The sequence below is a fragment of the Rhinopithecus roxellana genome, chromosome 10, assembly GCF_007565055.1.
Source record: "Rhinopithecus roxellana isolate Shanxi Qingling chromosome 10, ASM756505v1, whole genome shotgun sequence".
NCBI classification, from domain to species: Eukaryota; Metazoa; Chordata; class Mammalia; order Primates; family Cercopithecidae; genus Rhinopithecus; species Rhinopithecus roxellana.
This window is the reverse complement of record NC_044558.1, coordinates 15,466,969-15,486,705: the sequence shown is the minus strand read 5'-3', so window position 1 is coordinate 15,486,705 and position 19,737 is coordinate 15,466,969. Positions and strand designations below refer to the sequence as shown.

At 35.1% G+C, this 19,737-nt stretch overlaps 1 protein-coding gene across 6 annotated transcripts in view; it reads right to left on the bottom strand.

Moving 5' to 3' along the window:
• The window catches only part of ATF7IP (activating transcription factor 7 interacting protein), a 139,598-nt gene that overhangs the window by 31,947 nt on the left and 87,914 nt on the right, over window positions 1-19,737 (bottom strand). For all 6 annotated transcript variants that reach the window (XM_010368455.2, XM_010368456.2, XM_010368454.2 and 3 more), the window contains exons 7-10: window positions 14,349-14,422; window positions 13,691-13,779; window positions 9,868-10,506; window positions 4,177-4,241 (exon numbers count right to left, since the gene is read on the bottom strand). In XM_010368455.2, coding sequence (XP_010366757.1) covers window positions 4,177-4,241; window positions 9,868-10,506; window positions 13,691-13,779; window positions 14,349-14,422 — 867 coding nt within the window. The remainder of the gene's footprint in view (window positions 1-4,176; window positions 4,242-9,867; window positions 10,507-13,690; window positions 13,780-14,348; window positions 14,423-19,737) is intronic.

The following is a 19,737-nucleotide window of genomic DNA, read 5'->3' as shown; positions in this document are numbered from 1 at the left end:
ATTTCTATGTGGTAACTACTAGCACTAGCTCTATTTTATAGGTGAAAAGTCGAAGGTGTTCAATAACTTAACATAGCACCCACCCACTATTAAGTGACAAGCTCCAGGTTGTCTGACTGTAGACCTTATTATTTCTATGCCACCAGGTGGAAACGAACAAACACAGACATGTGATACACATACATGTGATACATATATCTTTACATTTTTTCCTGACAAAATATTATGTCTGAGAAATCTAATCAGAGACACGTTTATATCTGTTTTTACACATATTACTGAAACCTTCAGTTTGAAATCATTAAAAAATTATATCAAATAGTTTTTAACACTAGAAAGTTTATTAAAAAGTTACCTAATCATGTGCCATTTTCCAAAATGAACAGTCTCAATAAGCAAACACTAAGAAAATTTCAAGAGAGCAAACATACTGGCTTTGTAGCTTTTTTTGTAATGAAACAAGAATATACCTGAAAGGCACACTTCAGCAAATGTGAAGAAAGAGTTAACACAGAAGAGCTGGTTGTTCATTCCTTGCACATCTCTCCAAGGGAACTTGGAACCATAATTGAGACTTGGTTAGTTATCAGGAATGTTGCCCTTGGAAGGTCATGTTAACGATTAATTCTCTTATATACACTCTGAACAGTGAACTGTGCCATACTGTGTTCATCAGGATTGCTTTGCATAAATATGAAGATTGATGATGTACACTTGGGTTTCATTGTTGGGATCCTGAGTTTCCAATGCCATGGCCAGTTACACAGAAAAATGTCACTACGTGACCAGACCTCCAAAAAACCTCAGACCCTGAGACTCAATCAGGATTCTCTGGGAAAAGACTCTTGGCACATGTCTCTAAGGTTAATAAGCCAGAGAAAAAACAAATTCTGTGCGATCCCAGACAGACGACTTGGAAGTCTTTGCCTGATCTCTCTGAACTTCAACTCTGCACATTTTTTTCCCTGTTGCTCTTGCTCTACACCTTTTGCTGTGACAAATCATAATGGTGAGTATAACCTACTACTGGGTCTTATGAAATCCTTCTAGCAAATCAGCAAACTTCAAGGTGATCTTGAGTCCTTCAAAACAACAATTACAGATAGCAATGCTATTTTATAACTTATGTTGATAATTTGAATAAATTTGGTTTTCAGGATATAAAACTAATAATTCATTATATAAATGATACATAGTAATAAAACATACAATAATAAATTATGTGCAATATGTTAATAAATAGTTATTTGGGGATATCAGATAAATCTTCATTTAACAACTACAAGAGAATCTTTTACATATTTCATCATTTGCTAATTACAGCCGAACAACAAGCATTTCCACACCAGACATCCAAGTTTCTCTTTTCTTTTCTTTTCCTTTCTTTTTTTTTTTTTTTTTTTTTTTTTTTTTTTTTGAGACAGTGTCTCATTTTGTCATCCAGGCTGGAATGCAGTGGCATTATCTTGGCTCACTGCAACCTCCTCCTCCCAGGTTCAAGTGATCCTCCCATCTTAGCCTCCCAAGGGATTACAAGCATGCACCACCACCCTCAGCTAATTTTTGTAGTTTTAGTAGAGACATGTTGGCCAGCCTGGTCCCGAACTCCTGACCTCAAGTGATCTGCCCGTCTTGGCCTCCCAAAGTGCTAGGATTACAGGCATAAGCCACTGTGCCTGGCCTTAGACATCCAGATTTCTTCTGATCTAAATAGCCTTAAAGTGTTAAGAAGTACAACTAAGTAGGCTTGGGATAGAAAAATGAAGTTAGCCAATTATACTTACAATGTGACAATTCAAAGAATCACAGGCTACCTGTTTCACACTAGTTTCTATCTGCTAGAAAGTTGCACATTGGGGTAAAAAGATATCAAGAATTTCTTAGTCAAAAGTGGAACATTAATAAAGGTATTCATCACAATGACAAAAATGATATTTGTTTCAAAAAATTCTGGCTGGCAAGCATAACTTCATAACTGAAAGCACATATATACTTCCATTATGGTTTCTTATTACACAATAAAACTCCTGTAATTGTATTTATTATTCATATACATAATTGACACTGATTCAAAGCTGAAACTTTGTTATTTTTGATAAGGCACTGCTTCAGCAGGCTGGCTGCTCAAACTGCTCGTATGCATTTTTGTATACTCAGATATTAAATTCCTCTTCCTTGAAGCCAAATAAAATATCTATTGAGAGCTTAACATTAAGTTGTACTATTGCTTTGCTTTCTGATGTGAAGTCAATTCCTGTTTCAAGTGTCTTTTTTTTTTTTCTTTCTTTAAGTTTCTTCTTTTTTATAGAGACGGAGTCTCACTTTGTTGCCCAGGCTGGTTTCTAACTCCTGGGCTCAAGTGATCCTCCTGTTTCCGCCTCCCAAAGGGCTGGGATTATAGACGTGAGCCAACATGCCCCACCTGAAGTGTCTTACATTATATCCATTTTAATTTCACTTATATATTTATGATGTTACATATATTATTTATTATTTTTTTGAGATGGGATGGAGTTTCATTCTTTCACCCACACCGGAGTGAAGTGGTATGATCTCAGCTCACTGCAACCTCCGCCCTCCTGGGTTCAAGCAATTCTCCTGCCTTAGCCTCCCAAGTAGCTGGGATTACAGGCACCTGCCACCACGCCAGGCTAATTTTTGTCTTTTTAGTAGAGACGGGGTTTCCCTATGTTGGCCAGGCTGGTCTCGAACTCCTGATCTCAGGTGATCATCTGCCCGCCTCGGCCTCCCAAAGTGCTAGGATTACAAGCGTGAGACACCGTGCCCAGCTACATATACTATATTTCAGCAAAATACTCTATACAATAGAGAGTTCAATACAACTTTCTGCAATGATGAAAACAGTCTATATCTGTGTGGTCCAATATGCTAGCCACTAGCCATTTGTAGCTACTGAACCTTGAAATGGGGGTTATTTTGACTGAGGAACTAAATTTTTAATTTAATTTAAATAGCTACATGTGACTAGTGGCTATCATATTAGAGATCACAGCTCTAGAAGAACCACCATTTATAAAATGACAAAAGACAGCCATCATAATGTCCGTTTTCCTTTCCTTGAAAATATTACTTGTTTAAAAAAAAAAAACTCACTGAGGGAAGTAGAGATGTTCACAAATCCTTTGTTTAAAGTTTAACTAGATTTCCTATAAATGTCACTAAGTATCACTGAATATATCAGCATTTTCTATACGTCTTCTAGAAAGTATCTCAATCTTATAATTTTAAATGAAAACACAGTTATAATCTACAAGACATGCTGAGAAACAATCACAACTTTGATCTCTAATACTGCACACAAAAACTGCTAACACTTGTAAGAAGTTAAGATATTTTTAATGGCTTTTATTTGACCTATAAACTATGGTGTACATCTAGGTTGGTCAAAATCCATTGTTTTTAAGGAAAATAGTCACATTTAAAGATCAAATGATGCCCTTGTTTTAAAAATCTTGTCAGTTTTTCATGCCTGACATGCTCAACATTTTTGTTCTTGTAGGAATATATGAGCTTCTTGAAAAGATTCAAAGGAAGTGAAGAAAATAAAACTATCAACAACCTAATCACTATGAATTGATTATACCTAAAGCAATAAAGAACAAGGAAGAACACTGTTAATACAGGGAAGAAGTAGTTACACTATTACGGGGTGGTTAAGATTTAATAGGAAAAAGTACAAAGACTGGCAAAGTGCTAATAAACAAGCAGACAGACAAAAAATTCTTCCTCAAAAGGTATTTCTGATTACTTTTGAGAAAATTAAAATGGTGGGTGGTAGGGGTAGAGAGTGGTACAAGTGAGGGTAAACCAGTGAAACACTCTTTAAAAAGATGTACCTGGAAGAAATTACATGTGTTTTCTTTTTGCAGACAATCTTTACAGAATGTAAAGGCAAATGACTGGACTATCAATTGTACTAATCAAATCAGTCAGTTAATAAACTATTACCTCTAAGAGAACTGCTATGTAAAAACAAAACAAGACAAAACAAAAAACCTCAATTCTTGTCAAATATTACAGAGAAGTTATGAGACAATGTTTGGACAGTTTAAAAAAACAGACATAGAACAATTTTCATTCAATCAAAGAATGATGAAAATTCATTTTCCTGTAGACCATAATTAGGATTTTACTGTGAAGAAGGAAAAATCTTACCTGTGATGTGCTATCAGCTGCTTTCTTATTGACAGAAGCATCTATTGTTTTGTTTGTCTGGTTTTCTGAAAAGTAAAAAAAAAAGCCATTTTTAAAAACATCTACAAAATGTAAAAAGTTAAGTTGCTTTATATAAAACAATTCATGTAGTTTTCTCCAACTATTTTTCTGTCAACATGTCACATATGTAAATAAAAATTCAAACTCACAGATCACTGCTATAGTATCTTTCAGAAGGGGAAATTCACAATACTGATTAAAAAAACTTTCCACTGGCCCAGCAATTTTAACTCTAAGCAGTATCTCATGGAAATAATTTAAGATACACATAACTTAAATGTTCTAACATGAGGAAATAGTTAAATAAAATATAATTCCTCCATACTATGTCCCTTTGGAGAAAAAAATTTAATATGTCAAAAATGTTTCCAATAAATTCAGTAGAAACAGTTGCAGTAAATCTAAGAAAATACACATGCATATTTCTCAGTAGTTCAATCATCCGTGATTTTTCTTTCTCTGTTCATTTTTCAATTAACTTGTAATGAGTTTGCAGTTAAAAAATAATGTTACTTCCAGAACAGCACAGAAAATGAACAAAGCATATTTTGTCCCAATTTCTAATGAGAGGAAAAGACAGAATGCATTAAATTTCATCAAAGGTTTTATGCACCTATTGAGATTATTTAGGGTTTCCTGTTTGGTAACATGGGGTTTTTAAATGTTGAAACAGTCCATCCTTTCTTTCTGGAGATAAAACCCTCTTGGTCAAACTATGGCATTCCTTTCATTTGTAAGTCTTCAGAATGCATACAGAGTAAACAATTTATGTTTAAAAAAATACAGGAGGGAGGCCGAGACGGGTGGATCACGAGGTCAGGAGATCGAGACCATCCTGGCTAACATGGTGAAACCCCGTCTCTACTAAAAAATACAAAAAACTAGCCGGGCGAGGTGGCGGGCGCCTGTAGTCCCAGCTACTCAGGAGGCTGAGGCAGGAGAATGGCGTAAACCCGGGAGGCGGAGCTTGCAGTGAGCTGAGATCCGGCCATTGCACTCCCGCCTGGGCGGCAGAGCGAGACTCCGTCTCAAAAAAAAAAAATACAGGAGATTAAACTACCTATGTATTTCCATATGTACATACATAAATCTATATGTCTAAAAAATCAAGTTGGGTTAATATTCACCTGTTAAAAGAGAAGTATTCTAGGGTACAGAAGTAAAAAGGATGCCCTTTGATTTCTCCTACCTTGTCTGAATTACTTTCTTTTTGTAAGAAGAATATTAATATATTATCCATTTATTAAAAAATATATTCAAATTTCTTCATTTATTACAAATGAGCATCTGTTTGGGACTATGAAGTTCCTGAAAGACTAACAAAACTAATTCTAGGTTACTGATGTTACAGAGTGGAATATTAAGATACACTAGGTGATATTACCAAAATATCAGTGATTTACTACCAAAGGTTTTTATATACGATGTTAAAATACATTCATTTGGATTTGAAACACTTCCATCTTCAAATCAAAATAAGATAACTTTACATAAAAAGTAAATGAGGAAGCTTCACTTTTGTGTTTTTATTTTTTAATTCTTTATTTCATTTTTTTTTTCTTTTGAGACAGAGTCTTGCTCTGTCACCCAGACTGGAGTGCAGTGGCACGATCTTGGCTCACTGCAACCTCCATCTCCCAGGTTCAAGCGATTCTCATGTCTCAGGCTCCTGAGTAGTTGGGACTACCAGTGAGTGCCACCATGCCTGGCTAATTTTTGTTTTAGTAGAGACCTGCTTTCACCATGCTGGCCAGGCTGGTCTCGATGTTCTGGCCTCAAGTGATCCACCTGCCTCACCCTCCCAAAGTGCTGGGATTATAGGCATGAGCCAACACACCTGGCCTCATTTTTACTTTTCGTCATAATATTTTCATATAAGAAAATTCCTAAAGATGCAAGAAAGATTTAGACTGCTTAATAAAATGTTACAAACACATTTCTTTGTTACCCAGCATGATTCTCTCTTAGACCTAATTGCCTTAGAGCTATAAGTTAATTATTCACGGAACTGTAATAATATTCCTTATTCTAGATTCTCAACTAACATCTCCCTTGCCCATTATTACACAATTTTTCCCTTGATTCTTAATATAATGTCTTATAGCTCCATTGCATTGCTTTTGCTTTCTTCTATAAGATCTACTTTGGATGACTTTGGGATATAAATATTATAACTCCATCTATCAAGGCAACAAAACTGGTTAGGATGTAAAATAAGAAATTATAGCTTAAAATCCTTCTATCATATGGAATACATCTCCATAAAAATAAAAATAAAAGTAAATAAAATTAAAAAGCACTTTACAGGAGTTAAACTGGCAGTATCCCTTAGTAGCTCTGGATAATTGTATGAACATAAAAAAGGCAAACACTTCATTCATTTAATTCTGTCCTTGAAGAAATGGTTGAAGAAATAATTGCTGTGTTTAAACTCTTACTTGTTTTTGTTTCTGAGACAGGGACCTTCCCCTGTTGCCCAGGTTGGAGTGCAGTGGCACGACCATGGCTCACTGCAGCCTTGACCTCCTGGGTTCAAGCAATCCTCCTCCTTCGGCCTCCTGGGTAGCTGGGACTGCAGGCATGTGTCACCATGCCAAACTAATTTTTTATTTTTTGTACATATGGGGGTCTCACTATATTGCAAGGCTGGTCTTGAGCTCCTGAGCTCAAGCCATCCTCCTGCCTCAGCCTACCAAAGTGTTAGTATTACAGGCATAAGCCACCATGCCCAGCCAACTCTAGTTTTACACAGTCTTAGAACAAGATGTTTAATGAAATCTGAAAGTATACCTTGTACATGGATTGTATATAACTTCCCCCAAATCTGTTCTTTCTTTAATGTCTAGTTTAGTAAATGGAATAACATTTTAAAATGTCTTAGAAAGCTGAGTCATCTTTGAGTTCTCCATCTTTTCCACACATCTAAACTTTTATTAATAAATTACCAAGTACCTCTTAAATAACGTTTAAATCTTTTTCATACCACCATCTCTCATCTCGTACACTACAAGAGCCTCCAGTCTCCTAATTGGTCTTCCTAACACTATTCTTTATCCCTTCCAAACCATTCTCCATACTGTAACCAGGGTTCATGGATGTCACATTACCCTCTATACCCCCTACAAAAACCCTTTAACCCTATTTCCCCCATTCTTCTGTTCATTACTTCATACCTTTCCAGATTTCCCATGTTCTCTTTTGTCCTCTCAGGAAAACCCGCAAATCCTAACACTCATCACATTTATAATTAATTCCTTATTTAATGACTACATTCCCTATTTGATTGTAAGCTTGGTGAGATCATAGTGACTATTTTATACATTTCTGTGTATCTAAAGAACCTCAGATAATATAGTCTTTCATTACTTTGTGAATGAATGAAATCAGCTATAGTTTGAGCTTTAAATTTCCAAGCCCTTAGGAGGACATTTACCTCACTATAAACAGAAATACAGATTTTAAATCCATAAGGATATACTTAACTGTAATAAAATACATACAAATGCATGAACATAGAGCATATGTTATTAAGCAAATATAATACCCACATAAGTATAGAGCTTAGAAAATTTTAATTATATAACCTAATTAATTTATCACAAACTACTAAATGTAGTAGAGATGTACTGAAGTTTGGCTTCAGTTTAGGTTTTGGGAATCCTAAAAAGCCAAATGCCTACTTTAACATCATTTATGCCACTGCTGAAATTATACCTGATCAAAGAACATATTATAAGTAATAATTTATTAATAAAGTCAGAACTGAAGAATAAGCAAGTTCATAAGATCTCATTTTAGTTAGCATTATGAAAAAAATACAAACAAAGCTTGTCATTCACATTTATTCATTATCAAATGTAGGTAAGCATTCTAAATGGAACTTGAAGATCTTGATATAATTACATATTAAAAATATATAAATGTGTTAAATAAATATATGTGTTAAAATATGTAATTTTATGTTTAGAAATAATTGTACATTATCTTAGAATGCTACACCAATTAATGATTGTGAAAACTTACTTTTATATAAAAAAATTAAGAATAGTCAAATGAAACAGACTGACATGCATTACTAATAGTGTACATCAACTAATTTGGGGAATATACCCTTTCTATAAAAACTCTAAGAGAACAGAATAATGAAATTATAATTCTGACACTTTAAGAAGTGTTTGGAGTATGAGCATGACAGTAAACAAATACTCTTAAATTATTTCTTTTCAAGTCATGGTTTTTCAGGAAAAGTTCTCTATTTAAGAATATATCTCATCTCATGTCCATGAAATTAAAACAATGTCAACTTTGCCTCAAAATTTCATAAGGAGGAAAACCCAAAATCACATAAAACAATGTCCATCACTAAATCATCTGCCATTAAAAAATACTAAGAACTAAAAGAAGTTACAGAAAAATGAAATATCACCCAAAAATCTTGTATGTCCAATGACCTCAGTTAAAAGCAAGCATCTCTTTTAGTGTTGTAAACGTGAAAGAATATCCAAAAAATAATGTGGTAGCAGATAACACTAACAAACATTTGCCCCTGTACTATGCAAACAAATTGTAAATACTATAAATAATAATTACACTTTCATATAAAACATTAGTTTATTCTTATAAATATGATAATAAGAGTGATATCCAGCTTCAATCCAACATTAATTTTGATCTGCCACTCATTTACTTTCTTAACAACTCTGAAATACCACTATTGTTTTATATGAGAAAACACTTAGGGAGTAACTACACTAGTAATGACTATATGACAAATAAAAACTAAGGCTTGTACATCTCACTTATAAAAGTAATTTTGTACTTTAGAATTTGTTTCCTATATTACATGGTCACTTACAACATCAATAAGAAAAACACTGTAGCAATTTGACTATACACATGATGCCTACCCTTCCCTGCCTTTCCAAAAGTAGTGCGGATAAATGTGAAGTCAGAAATGAAGAATAAGCAAGCTCAAGAATGCATATAAAACAAACTCTTTCCAGGAACCAGGAAGACAACAGAGTTTGGCAGATTTTAAACAGGTATAGTCAAGTTCTCCTTTTTGCAGTATTTCTAAGTAAAATACAATCAATCATATAATATGTCATATGGGAAAACAGAAAAGATGAAACAAGAAGGACTCAAACATTTTATAGTAAATGTGAAAGAAAACCTATTTTTAAGTTGTTCAAATTTGGAAGCTATGAATGAGTGCACAAAGGATTTTCCAAATGTGTAAGGAACATAAACGTGCCTTTTTTTCTTAAAAGCATATATTATGTAAATCTGATACTTTAAAATGTTTTAAACAGACATTGCTGGCAAATGTATCATAAAAGTAACTCATAATGTTTGCCGCAAAGCCATAAATTCAAAATTCACCAAACTTAGGAAAATTACTAAAAGATAAAACACAGATACTAACTTCTAATTCAAAATAAACCCCCTCTCAAGCCCCATTTTAGCAACATCATTTCTCTCAGGTATCTAAAAAATTACTAAAAATAATCAAGAAAATTCTATTTATTTTGTCCTTCCAATAATGCTAGCCACTTAGAAAAAAAAAGTTCAATCGTTACAAGGCTATTAACATGCTTGCATTTCTAGCATTAAACCTACATGGTGACTTACCAATTCTTGGGGTGGTATTGCTGTTCTGTTCTGCAGGAGACGAAGTACTAAATGCAGAAATTGGAATTTTCATCTGTATAGGACCTCGATTATTTGATGGACTATAGAGTCCTGATGGGCCCACTGTGGGCAAAGAAGTCCTTGTGGCTTGTACAATAGAGTGTGCCGTTGGAACAGCCTGCACCGCAAGTGTTGTTCCCAATGGTGCAGCACTGGCAGTAGGGTTCCTTTGAATACTAGAACTGGGCACAGAAGGAACGTTGTTTGGTTTAGTGGGATTTGGCAAGGATGGCAAGGATACTGGATTTTTGGTAAGACCACTCACTGTAGGTGGGCTTTGCACAGAAATGAATTCAACGTTGCCAGATGGTTGATTAGTCACCAAAGTCCCTGGATGGCTCTGTAGAAGCTGAGGCTGGGAGGATACTGCAACAGGTACATGCAAAATCACTGGCAAAGGTTGTAAAGAGATTGTAGGTTGAGGATTTCCACTAGGCACCTGAGTAGTAGCAACTACAGTAGCTGTATTGGGTGCAGGAAGAACTGACGTTGCTGTGAGGGAACCCGAAGTCACTGGAGTCTGCAATTTAGGTTGACTACTGACAACTGTTGGAGGAGTGACAAGATTGGTTGAAGATACTATAGAAAGAAAACAGAAGTCTTCGTTTAAATGGTTATATTAATTTATCAACAAAGAAAATATGACAGATACAAATTAAATACATTGCATTAGACTTAGCATAGATTAAATACATTGCAAAGACTAAAGTCTTTTATCATGAAATTTTTTCCAGATTCAAATTCCAAAATTTAATTTAGAATTAAATTCTTAGAAGAATTTTGCATGTAGGTTTAGTATATTACAAAACCAGCACATGATGATTAATATGCAAGACTACTGAGTATCAAAACGGTCTCTGAAAATTACTATAATCACTTTAGAGTACCTAACTAGTAAACAAATAAAAAATACTAAAAAGTTAAGTAAAAATATATATTTTTGAAACTACATTAAAAACATTATAAATGCCTTATAACGCAAGTAATATATAAACTCAAATAGTAAATCTAAAGAATCATGACCATTAACGAATAACAGGTAAGCTTACTCATTATATTTTATTATTTGAACCATGTCTGTATCTTTGGATCAAGTTTGACTGAATTCCTTGGGAGAGGAACTATTAGGGGGAGGTTCCCACTACTGACACCCTACTGACATTGTATGATATGGAAAATAGCACTGAGTGAAGTTGACAGATGAATTAAGAAGAAATTAGGTAGCATATACAGAAGAACAGAGAAAATACAAATGCTGACAAATGCTGGTCACTACAGTTTTATAGCAGTTTTCAACTACTTGCGTTTATTCTCACTGGAACAGGTTTAAAACACATGACTAAACTTCTTTCTCACTGATTTATAGTCTTTCCAAAAATCACAGGTTCACTAGAGCAGTAGTTTCTCAAAGTGTGGTCCAAGGGGGTGCCTGGGGTATTCTGAGACCCTTTTGGGGAGTCCGCAATGTCAAAACTATTTTCATAACAATGAGACATTATTTGACTTTTTAAATGAGCAGACATTTGCACCAATGGAGCAAAAGCAATGGTGAGTAAAACTACTGATGCTTAGTACAAAAATCAAGGTAGTACAACGGACCAAACGTCGCTGCATTCTTCATCACATGCTTACAGTAAAAAACAAAGTCAGTTTTACTTAAGAATCCCCATGATACAGCAGTAAAAACTAGTAACTTTACTATATCTCAACTTTTGAACAGGGGTTCTTTTCTTAATATTCCATGTGAAGGAATAGGCAGTACATATAAGACAACTACTGCGTGCCAAAGTAGGATAGTTAACTCAAGGAAAAATGCTTGTGCAATTGAGCTATAAACTAAACTAGCAGTCTTTCCCACGAAAGACTATTTTTCCTTGAAAGAATGACCTATAGACACACTGATGATTCACATGTAGGTATTTTGAAGATCTTTTCTTAGAAATAAACTAGGTAAGGCAGTCACTTCAAAGAAAAAAAGCCCAACTGTATTTATCAGTAATAATAACATTTGAGTTTTTAAGCAAAACTAAGAACATTAGAAAAAACTTTTATCTGTCATTGAAAGCATGACAGCTCCCTAAATCCTTAAAATGCTTCTCTGAGTAGAACTGATAGTAAAATCAGTAAATGTAATTTTTAAAAATAATATTAACAAAATGTGTCAATATGTGGAAGATTTGCATAACTTGGTGAATAGTTTTCAAACGATCAATGAATGATATTAGTAAAACTCCATGTGCAAGTACAAGATAGAGGAATTTTTTTTTTTTTTTTAAAGACAGGGTTTGCCTCTATCGCCCAGGATGGAGTACACGGGCGCAATCTTGGCTCATAGCAGCTTACATCTCCTGGGCTCATGTCATCTTTCCACCTCAGCCGCCTGAGTAGCTGGGACCACAGGTGTGCACCACCATGTCCGGCTACTTTTTGTATTTTTTGTAGAGACAAGTTTTACTATGTTGCCCCGGCCGGCCTGGAACTCCTGAGTTTAAGCGATCCACCTGCCTCGGGCCTCCCAAAGTGCAGGGATTACAGATGTAAGCCACCACACTTGTCCAATAAATGCATTTTAATGGAGGAGTTAGAAAAGTTCTTTGGTGTGGTTTCAGATTATACTTCACAACCAACCTTAAAGAAACTACTACTGGACAGTATCAAGGAATATCCACAATTATCTGTAAGGGCTAGCCCTTTTCCATCTATATATTTGTATAAGACTGGATTTCCTTCATATGCGTCAGCCAAATCAACATTTTAAAACAGACTAAAAGCAGATGCAGATATGAGATACAGCTATCTTTAACTGTCTTAATGTCTCAAAGCATTAAAGAGATATGTAAAAAATGTAAGAGAATAATGCTCTTTGTGCTACTATTTTTAAGCTTGGAAAATACACTTAGTTTCACTTTAAAAAGTTTTTTGTGTTAGACATTATGAGTTTACTATTTATTTATTTTTAAATTTATTATTTATTTATTTGATTTTAGAGAAAGTCTCACTCTGTCGCCCAGGTTGGGGTGCAGTGGCGTGATCTTGGCTCACCGCACTACACCTCCTGGGTTCAAGCGATTCTCCTGCCTCAGCCTCCTGAGTAGCTGGGATTACAGGCACCAGCCATCATGCCCAGCTAATTTTTGTATTTTGGTAGAGATGCAGTTTCACCATGTTGGCCAGGCTGGTCTCAAACTCCTGACCTCAAGTGATCTGCCTGCCTCAGCCTCTCAAAGTCCTAGGATTACAGGCGTGAGCCACCAAGCCCAGCCTACTATTATTTAAAAAAAATCTTTAAATTTCTGTTTAATTTCTACTTCATTTCAACTGATAATAAATATCAACTGATGTAACCCACATAATAAAAGTTCTGGGGTTCTTAATAATTTTTTAAGATTGTAAAGGGATCTAGAGACCAGAAAGTTTGTGAACTACTACAATAGAGATTTGAGTATCTATACTGTATTTTCACATATACTTATCTACTACCCTAAATTTTTTTGTTTTAAGAGACAAAGTGGATTTCACTATGTTGCCCAAGTTGACTCGAACTCCTGGGTTCAGGTAATCCTCCTTAGGCTCCCAAGTAGCTGAGACTATAGGCATGTGCCACCATGCCCAGTTTGATCCTGAATTTTTAACAAAATTTTTGTACTTAGACCAATGTGCCCAATTTCTTAATCCATTTCAACCTCAAAAGAATGTAAGAAAAGAGAACCAAAGCCTTTAATTCCTAAGAAAACGTATTTTGGTATTTTAAAAAAAAAGTTACCTGTATTCACAGGAGTTTGAAAGGATGGTGGTGCACTCTCGCTTACATTTCTTTTGGACTCCAGCATCTGTCTCACTGTGCCTGCATTTCTATGAAATATATATACACACAAATAGTCAACAGATATGCCACTCTGGGAAAACCAACTGATATCTAGAATAAGCAGTGGCCCATAGGGGAAAAAGGGTGGCTAGACTTGGGTTTCACAACCCTAAACTGCAAGCAAAAACAGTGAGGCATAGCTGGCACAAAGACTTCTAAATGCTGGGGTCTGTGGCATTAGGGAAGAGTCTTAACTCTTGTATTCTAATGTCTGTTATCAGTACTTAACCTGAATACCAAAAGTAGGTCCTAATATGTACAGACATTAGTCTTTCTCACCCTTAACAGAAGCATTTCTCAATTACTCAAGAGGATACTATTTAAGACAAGTGGTTAAAGAAATACATAGTGACCAAAGAATGCCTTATAATAAGTTAGCAAAAGTATTATTCACAGATGAACAATATAATGAAGCAGAAAAAGAAAATACACTAACCAAGTATACCACTTATTTCCACATAAATACCATGATTACACTGCAAGAGTCTTCGACCAAATAAAGAAAATTAGAACTTTGTTCTGTTATTTAAAAACTAGACAGACTATGAATTCTCACCTGTAAGGCATGTTATTATTGCTATTGACATCATTTACAGTTTTTCCTGGTGATACTGGTGGGTTGGGTGGATGCTGGGGGAGAAAAAAAATCAAGGTAAATATAAAACTCAACAGACAGGGAATCTTTAAAAAAAAAAATTAGACCTGTAGATGTCTGTCAATATATTATCTGTCAGTGCTCTAATATAATGGGAAACATTGCCAGCTGAGACAACAATTTGAATCTTGGCATTATCACTTGTTCATTGTATCTTAAGCAAATCATTTACTTTGCTGAAGGCAACTGCTTATCATTTGAGAGATTAATAAAATAATTCCTGCATCTCACTGTTCTTATGAAGATCAAATTAAAAACACAAAAATGGCTCACATGCTGTTAAGAGTTTAAAAACATTAACAATATAAATCTAAAGAATAATCAGACTCACTCATTTAACACATAACTAGTGAATGCCTACTATGTAGCAGGCATCATATTAGCACCAGCAGTTCAACAAATAAGTGGTATCCAATGTCACAAATCAAAATTTTCAAATCAAAATTTTTAAGTTGTTTTTTAAAAAAATACTACCTACCACTGTGTGACTTAAATTTTATTTCATAAAATGTCACAAATCTAAGCTTCAGTAACAACTTATTTCAGCCTTTATCCCCAAAACCAGGGAATACAGAAATGGAATTATAACACCTACATACTAATTATCATTATTTAGGCCTCCGTCATTAATAACACTATCATCATTTATCTCTTAAAACGAGGCCGGGCACAGTGGCTCACGCCCATAATACTAGCACGTTGGGAGGCTGAGACAGGCAAGGATTGCTTGAGCTCAGGAGTTATAGACCAGCCTGGGCAATGTAGCGAAACCCCATCTCTAAAAATATATATATATATATATGTAAAAATTAGCCAAGCGTGTTAATACACGCCTGTGATCCCACCTCCTTGGGAGGATAAGGTGGGAGGACAGTTTGAGCCGAGGAGGCAGAGGTTGCAGTGAGCTGAGATTGTGTTACTGCAATCCAGCCTGGGTGACATGGCCAGACCATGCTTCAAAAACAAACAAACAAACAAAAAATGAGACGAATAAAATACCTTTACTCAAGACTAAGTCAAGTGTAAGAATAACATATTAAACCAAAGGTAATAAATGCTTAGAATTATATTGAGCAGATGCCCTTAATCACTCTTAACAACAAATACATCTTGCTACTTTTTATATGACACAACAATAATTTCAACCTTCTAGTATGACATTGCATTAGACATGTGTAGAGGGAAAAACAATAGAATTAAGATAATCTGCTATAAAGGTACTTAAAATCTGGCTGTTAAGACAAACAAATGTAAAACAAGAGAAAAGCAAATTAAAATAACAGCGTAATGCGAATGTAAAAAGGTTAAAAAATAAGCTTTTAGGGAAAGGAATGCATCTTTAAGCACATCATTGAGTTTTTTTTTTTTTTTTTTTTTTTTTTGAGATAGAGTCTCACTGTCACCCAGGCTGGAGTGCACCATCTTGGCTCACTGCAGCCTCCGCCTCCCAGGCTCAAGCGATTCTCATGCCTCAGCCTCTGAGTAGCTGGGATTACAGGTGCCCGCCACCAGGCCCAGCTAATTTTTGTATTTTTAGTAGAGGTGGGGTTTCGCCATGTTGACCAGGCTGGTCTTGAACTCCTGACCTCAAGTGATCTGCCATCCTCGGCCTCCCAAAGTGCTGGGATTACAGGCATGAGCTACTGTGCCTGGCCATCATTGAGTAATTACTACACTCAAAATGATTAAAAGAATACTTCAGGAGAAAAACAAAAAAGAAGAATAAATGCATAGGCAATAAAGAAAACAAATGGTTTAGAACACAGGAGTCATTTGATGGAGGATTTTAAAAAACTGTGGTAGGATCAGCAACATGTCAGAACAGGAAGTCCCCTCTGCTTCCCATATGGAGATGACTTAACAAGGTAAGCATCATATTGCCTGCACGAGATTTCCACAAACTAGTTGAGAGGATATGGCACAAGGCCAAAAAGAGGCACACTGGAACAGTTAGGAAAATATACTGTATTTACTCACTATACCCCATCAACCTCCCAACACAGCTTCTACATCAGAAAGGAAAGAGAAAGGTGGAGCTTGAATCCAACTGTTTAAGAAGATGCCCAACGCACTAGATTTTGTCTTACTCAAAATGGAGGACTAACCTGTAGTAAGAACTGTGACTATGGCACTTTGGATGCCTGTGAGCCTCAGAGACCAAAGGCAGGACCCTCAACTTGATAGAGCACCAGAGAAATTGCAGTAACACTGACAGACAGCAGGGGAAGCACTAACACAACAGCTTGCTAAAGTACCAGAGGCTGCTACAGCAAAGACAGGTACCAGAGGAAGCTTCAGAGTGGAGAGGCAAACCTCTTCAGATGGAAGAGTACAAGTAAAAGCCCAGAGAAGACACACAGCCAAAAAAAGATGTTAGAGGCCCACAGACTCTCTAACAAGGCCAACTGGTGAAGCCCTTCCTGTGTACAAGAGTCCACAAAGACTGGGAGATGTGGCTGTTTTTTCATATGCTAAAATTTCAACAAGCATACAAATAAACAGAAAAACATGGTCCAAATAAATAAGATAAATCTCCAAAAATCAACCCTAAAGTAACAGAGATCGATGAATTATCTGCCAATGAATTCAAAATAACTATCATTAAGATACCCAATGGGGTGAAAGAGACGACAGAAAACAGCAAAATCAGGAAAAGGGTGCATGAACAAAATGAGAATATCAATAAAGAGAAACTGTAAAAACGTATCAAATAGAAATTATGAAGCTGAAAATGAAAATTCACTGTAGGGAATCAAGAGCAGACCGGATCAAACAAAAATAAATCCACAATTTTGAAGACAGGTCATTTGAAATTATCAAGTCAGAGGAGCAAAAACAGAATGAAGAAAAGCTAAGAAAGTCTAAAGGACTTTTGGGACACCAATAGGCAAACCATTATACACATAAGGGAAGTAAAAGAAGACAGAGAGAAAGGGGCTGGGAACTCATTTAGATAAATAATTTGCTGAAAATGTCTGAAACTGGAAGAAGAAAATGGAGATGCAAATTCAAGAAGCTCAAAGACCTCCAACTATCGTTAACCCAAAAACATCTATACTGAGATACATTATAACCAAGCTGTCTGAATCACAGTAAATAATCTTGAAAGCAGTAAGAGAAAAGCAATTCATAACAATATACAAGAGAATTCCCATAAGATAACACACAGATTTCTCAGCAGAAACCTTGTAGGCCTGAAAGAGTGAGATAATATATTATCAAAGTGCTGAATGAAAGAACTGCCAATCAAGAATACTATATCCAGCAATAATATGCTTCAAAAATGTAGGTGAAATTAAAATTTTTCCCAGATTAATAAAAGCTGAAGGAGTTTCATCACTATACCTGTCCTATAAGAAGTGCTAAAGAAAAACCAAATACCGCATGTTCTCACTCATAGGTGGGAATTGAACAATGAGATCACTTGGACACAGGAAGGGGAGCATCACACACTGGGTCCTATTGTGGGGAGGGGGTGGGGGGAGGGATAGCATTAGGAGATATACCTAATGTAAATGACAAGTTAATGGGTGCAGCACACCAACATGGCACATGTATACATATGTAATAAACCTGCACGTTGTGCACATGTACCCTAGAACTTAAAGTATAATAATAATAATTAAAAAAAGAAGTGCTAAAGAAAGTCCTTAAACTGGAAACTAAAAAGTGTCACACAACATCATGGAGGCATACAAAAATATAAACCTCTCTAAGGTAAAGGTTGATAAGGAGAAAAATACAGAATCCTGTATTCTTGTTATATTGGTGCATAAATCACTTTTAATTCTGGTATAGAACTTAAAAGCTTTAAAAAACTAAAAATATGTTAACAGATACACAACATAAAAAGATGTAATATATGACATCAGTAACATCAAGTCATGGTGAGGCAGATATAGAGTAGTACTCTTATATGATTAAAGTTATTTGCAGTTTAACATAGACAGTTGTAACTTTAGGATATTTTATGTAATCCCCATGGTAACCACAGAGAAAACATCTACAGAAAATACACAAAAGGAATTGTAAAAGGAATGAAAGCACACTACTGTACCAAAAGAAAAAAAGCAACGAAACACAAAGGAATCAGGAAACAAAAAATAGCTACAAGTCGTAGAGAATAAAACAAAATGACAATAGTAAATTCCTTCCAATGAGCAGTTTATTTAAATGCAAATGGATAAAACTCTTCAATTAAAACACAGGTTGACTTAATGTTTTTAAAAATAAGATCCAACTATATGCTGCCTACAAGAGGCTCACTTTGGATCCAAAACACAACATAGAATGAAAGTGAAAGGATGGAAAAATATATTCCATGCAAATGGTAACAAAAAGAGAGTAAGGATGGGCCATACTTCTGTAAGACAAAATAGACTTTAAGTCAAAAACTGTCAAAACAGACAATGAAGGACATAACAATAAAAGGGTCTATTCACCAGCTGTAACACACACACACACACACACACACACACACCCCTCCCTACCTAACATCAGAGCTCCAAATATATGAAACAAACATTGAAAGAATGAAAGGGAGAAACAGACAGCAACACAATAACAGTAGGAAACTTCAATACCCCACTTTCAATAATGGAGAGAGCCATCAGACAGAATATTAACAAGGAAACAGAGAACTTTAACAACACTATATGCTAATTGGACCTAACAGACATATAGAATAAGTTATCGAACAACAGCAGAATATACATTTCTTTCAAGAGCACACAGAAAATTCTCATGGATAGGTCACATGTCACAATCCAGGTCTTAACAAATTTAAAAAAGAATGAAATCATGCCAAGTATCTTTTCTGACCATAATGGAATGAAACTTGAAGTCAACAGCAGAAGAAAAGTGGGAAAAGTCACAAATATGTGAAAATTAAACATGCTGTTAAAAAAAAAAAACCAACAAGTCAAAGAAGAAGGTAAATTACAAGATATCTTCAGACAAATGAAAATGAAAACAAAATATAATAAATTGTATGCAGTGAAAACAGTGGTAAGAAGGAAGTTTATAGTGGTAAAACACAAACAAAAAGATCTCAAATCAACAATCTAGCTTTACAACTCAAAAAACTAGGGGGAAAAAACTAAACCCAAAACCAGCAAGAGGAAAGAAATAATTAAAATTAGGGCGGAAGTAAACAAAATAGAGAATAGAAAAATGGAAAAACAAAAACAAAACTAAGAGTTGGTTTAAAAAAAAATCAACGAAATTGATAAATCCTTAGCTAGGCTAACTAACAAAACAGATGACTTTAAAAATGAAAAGAAATGAAAGA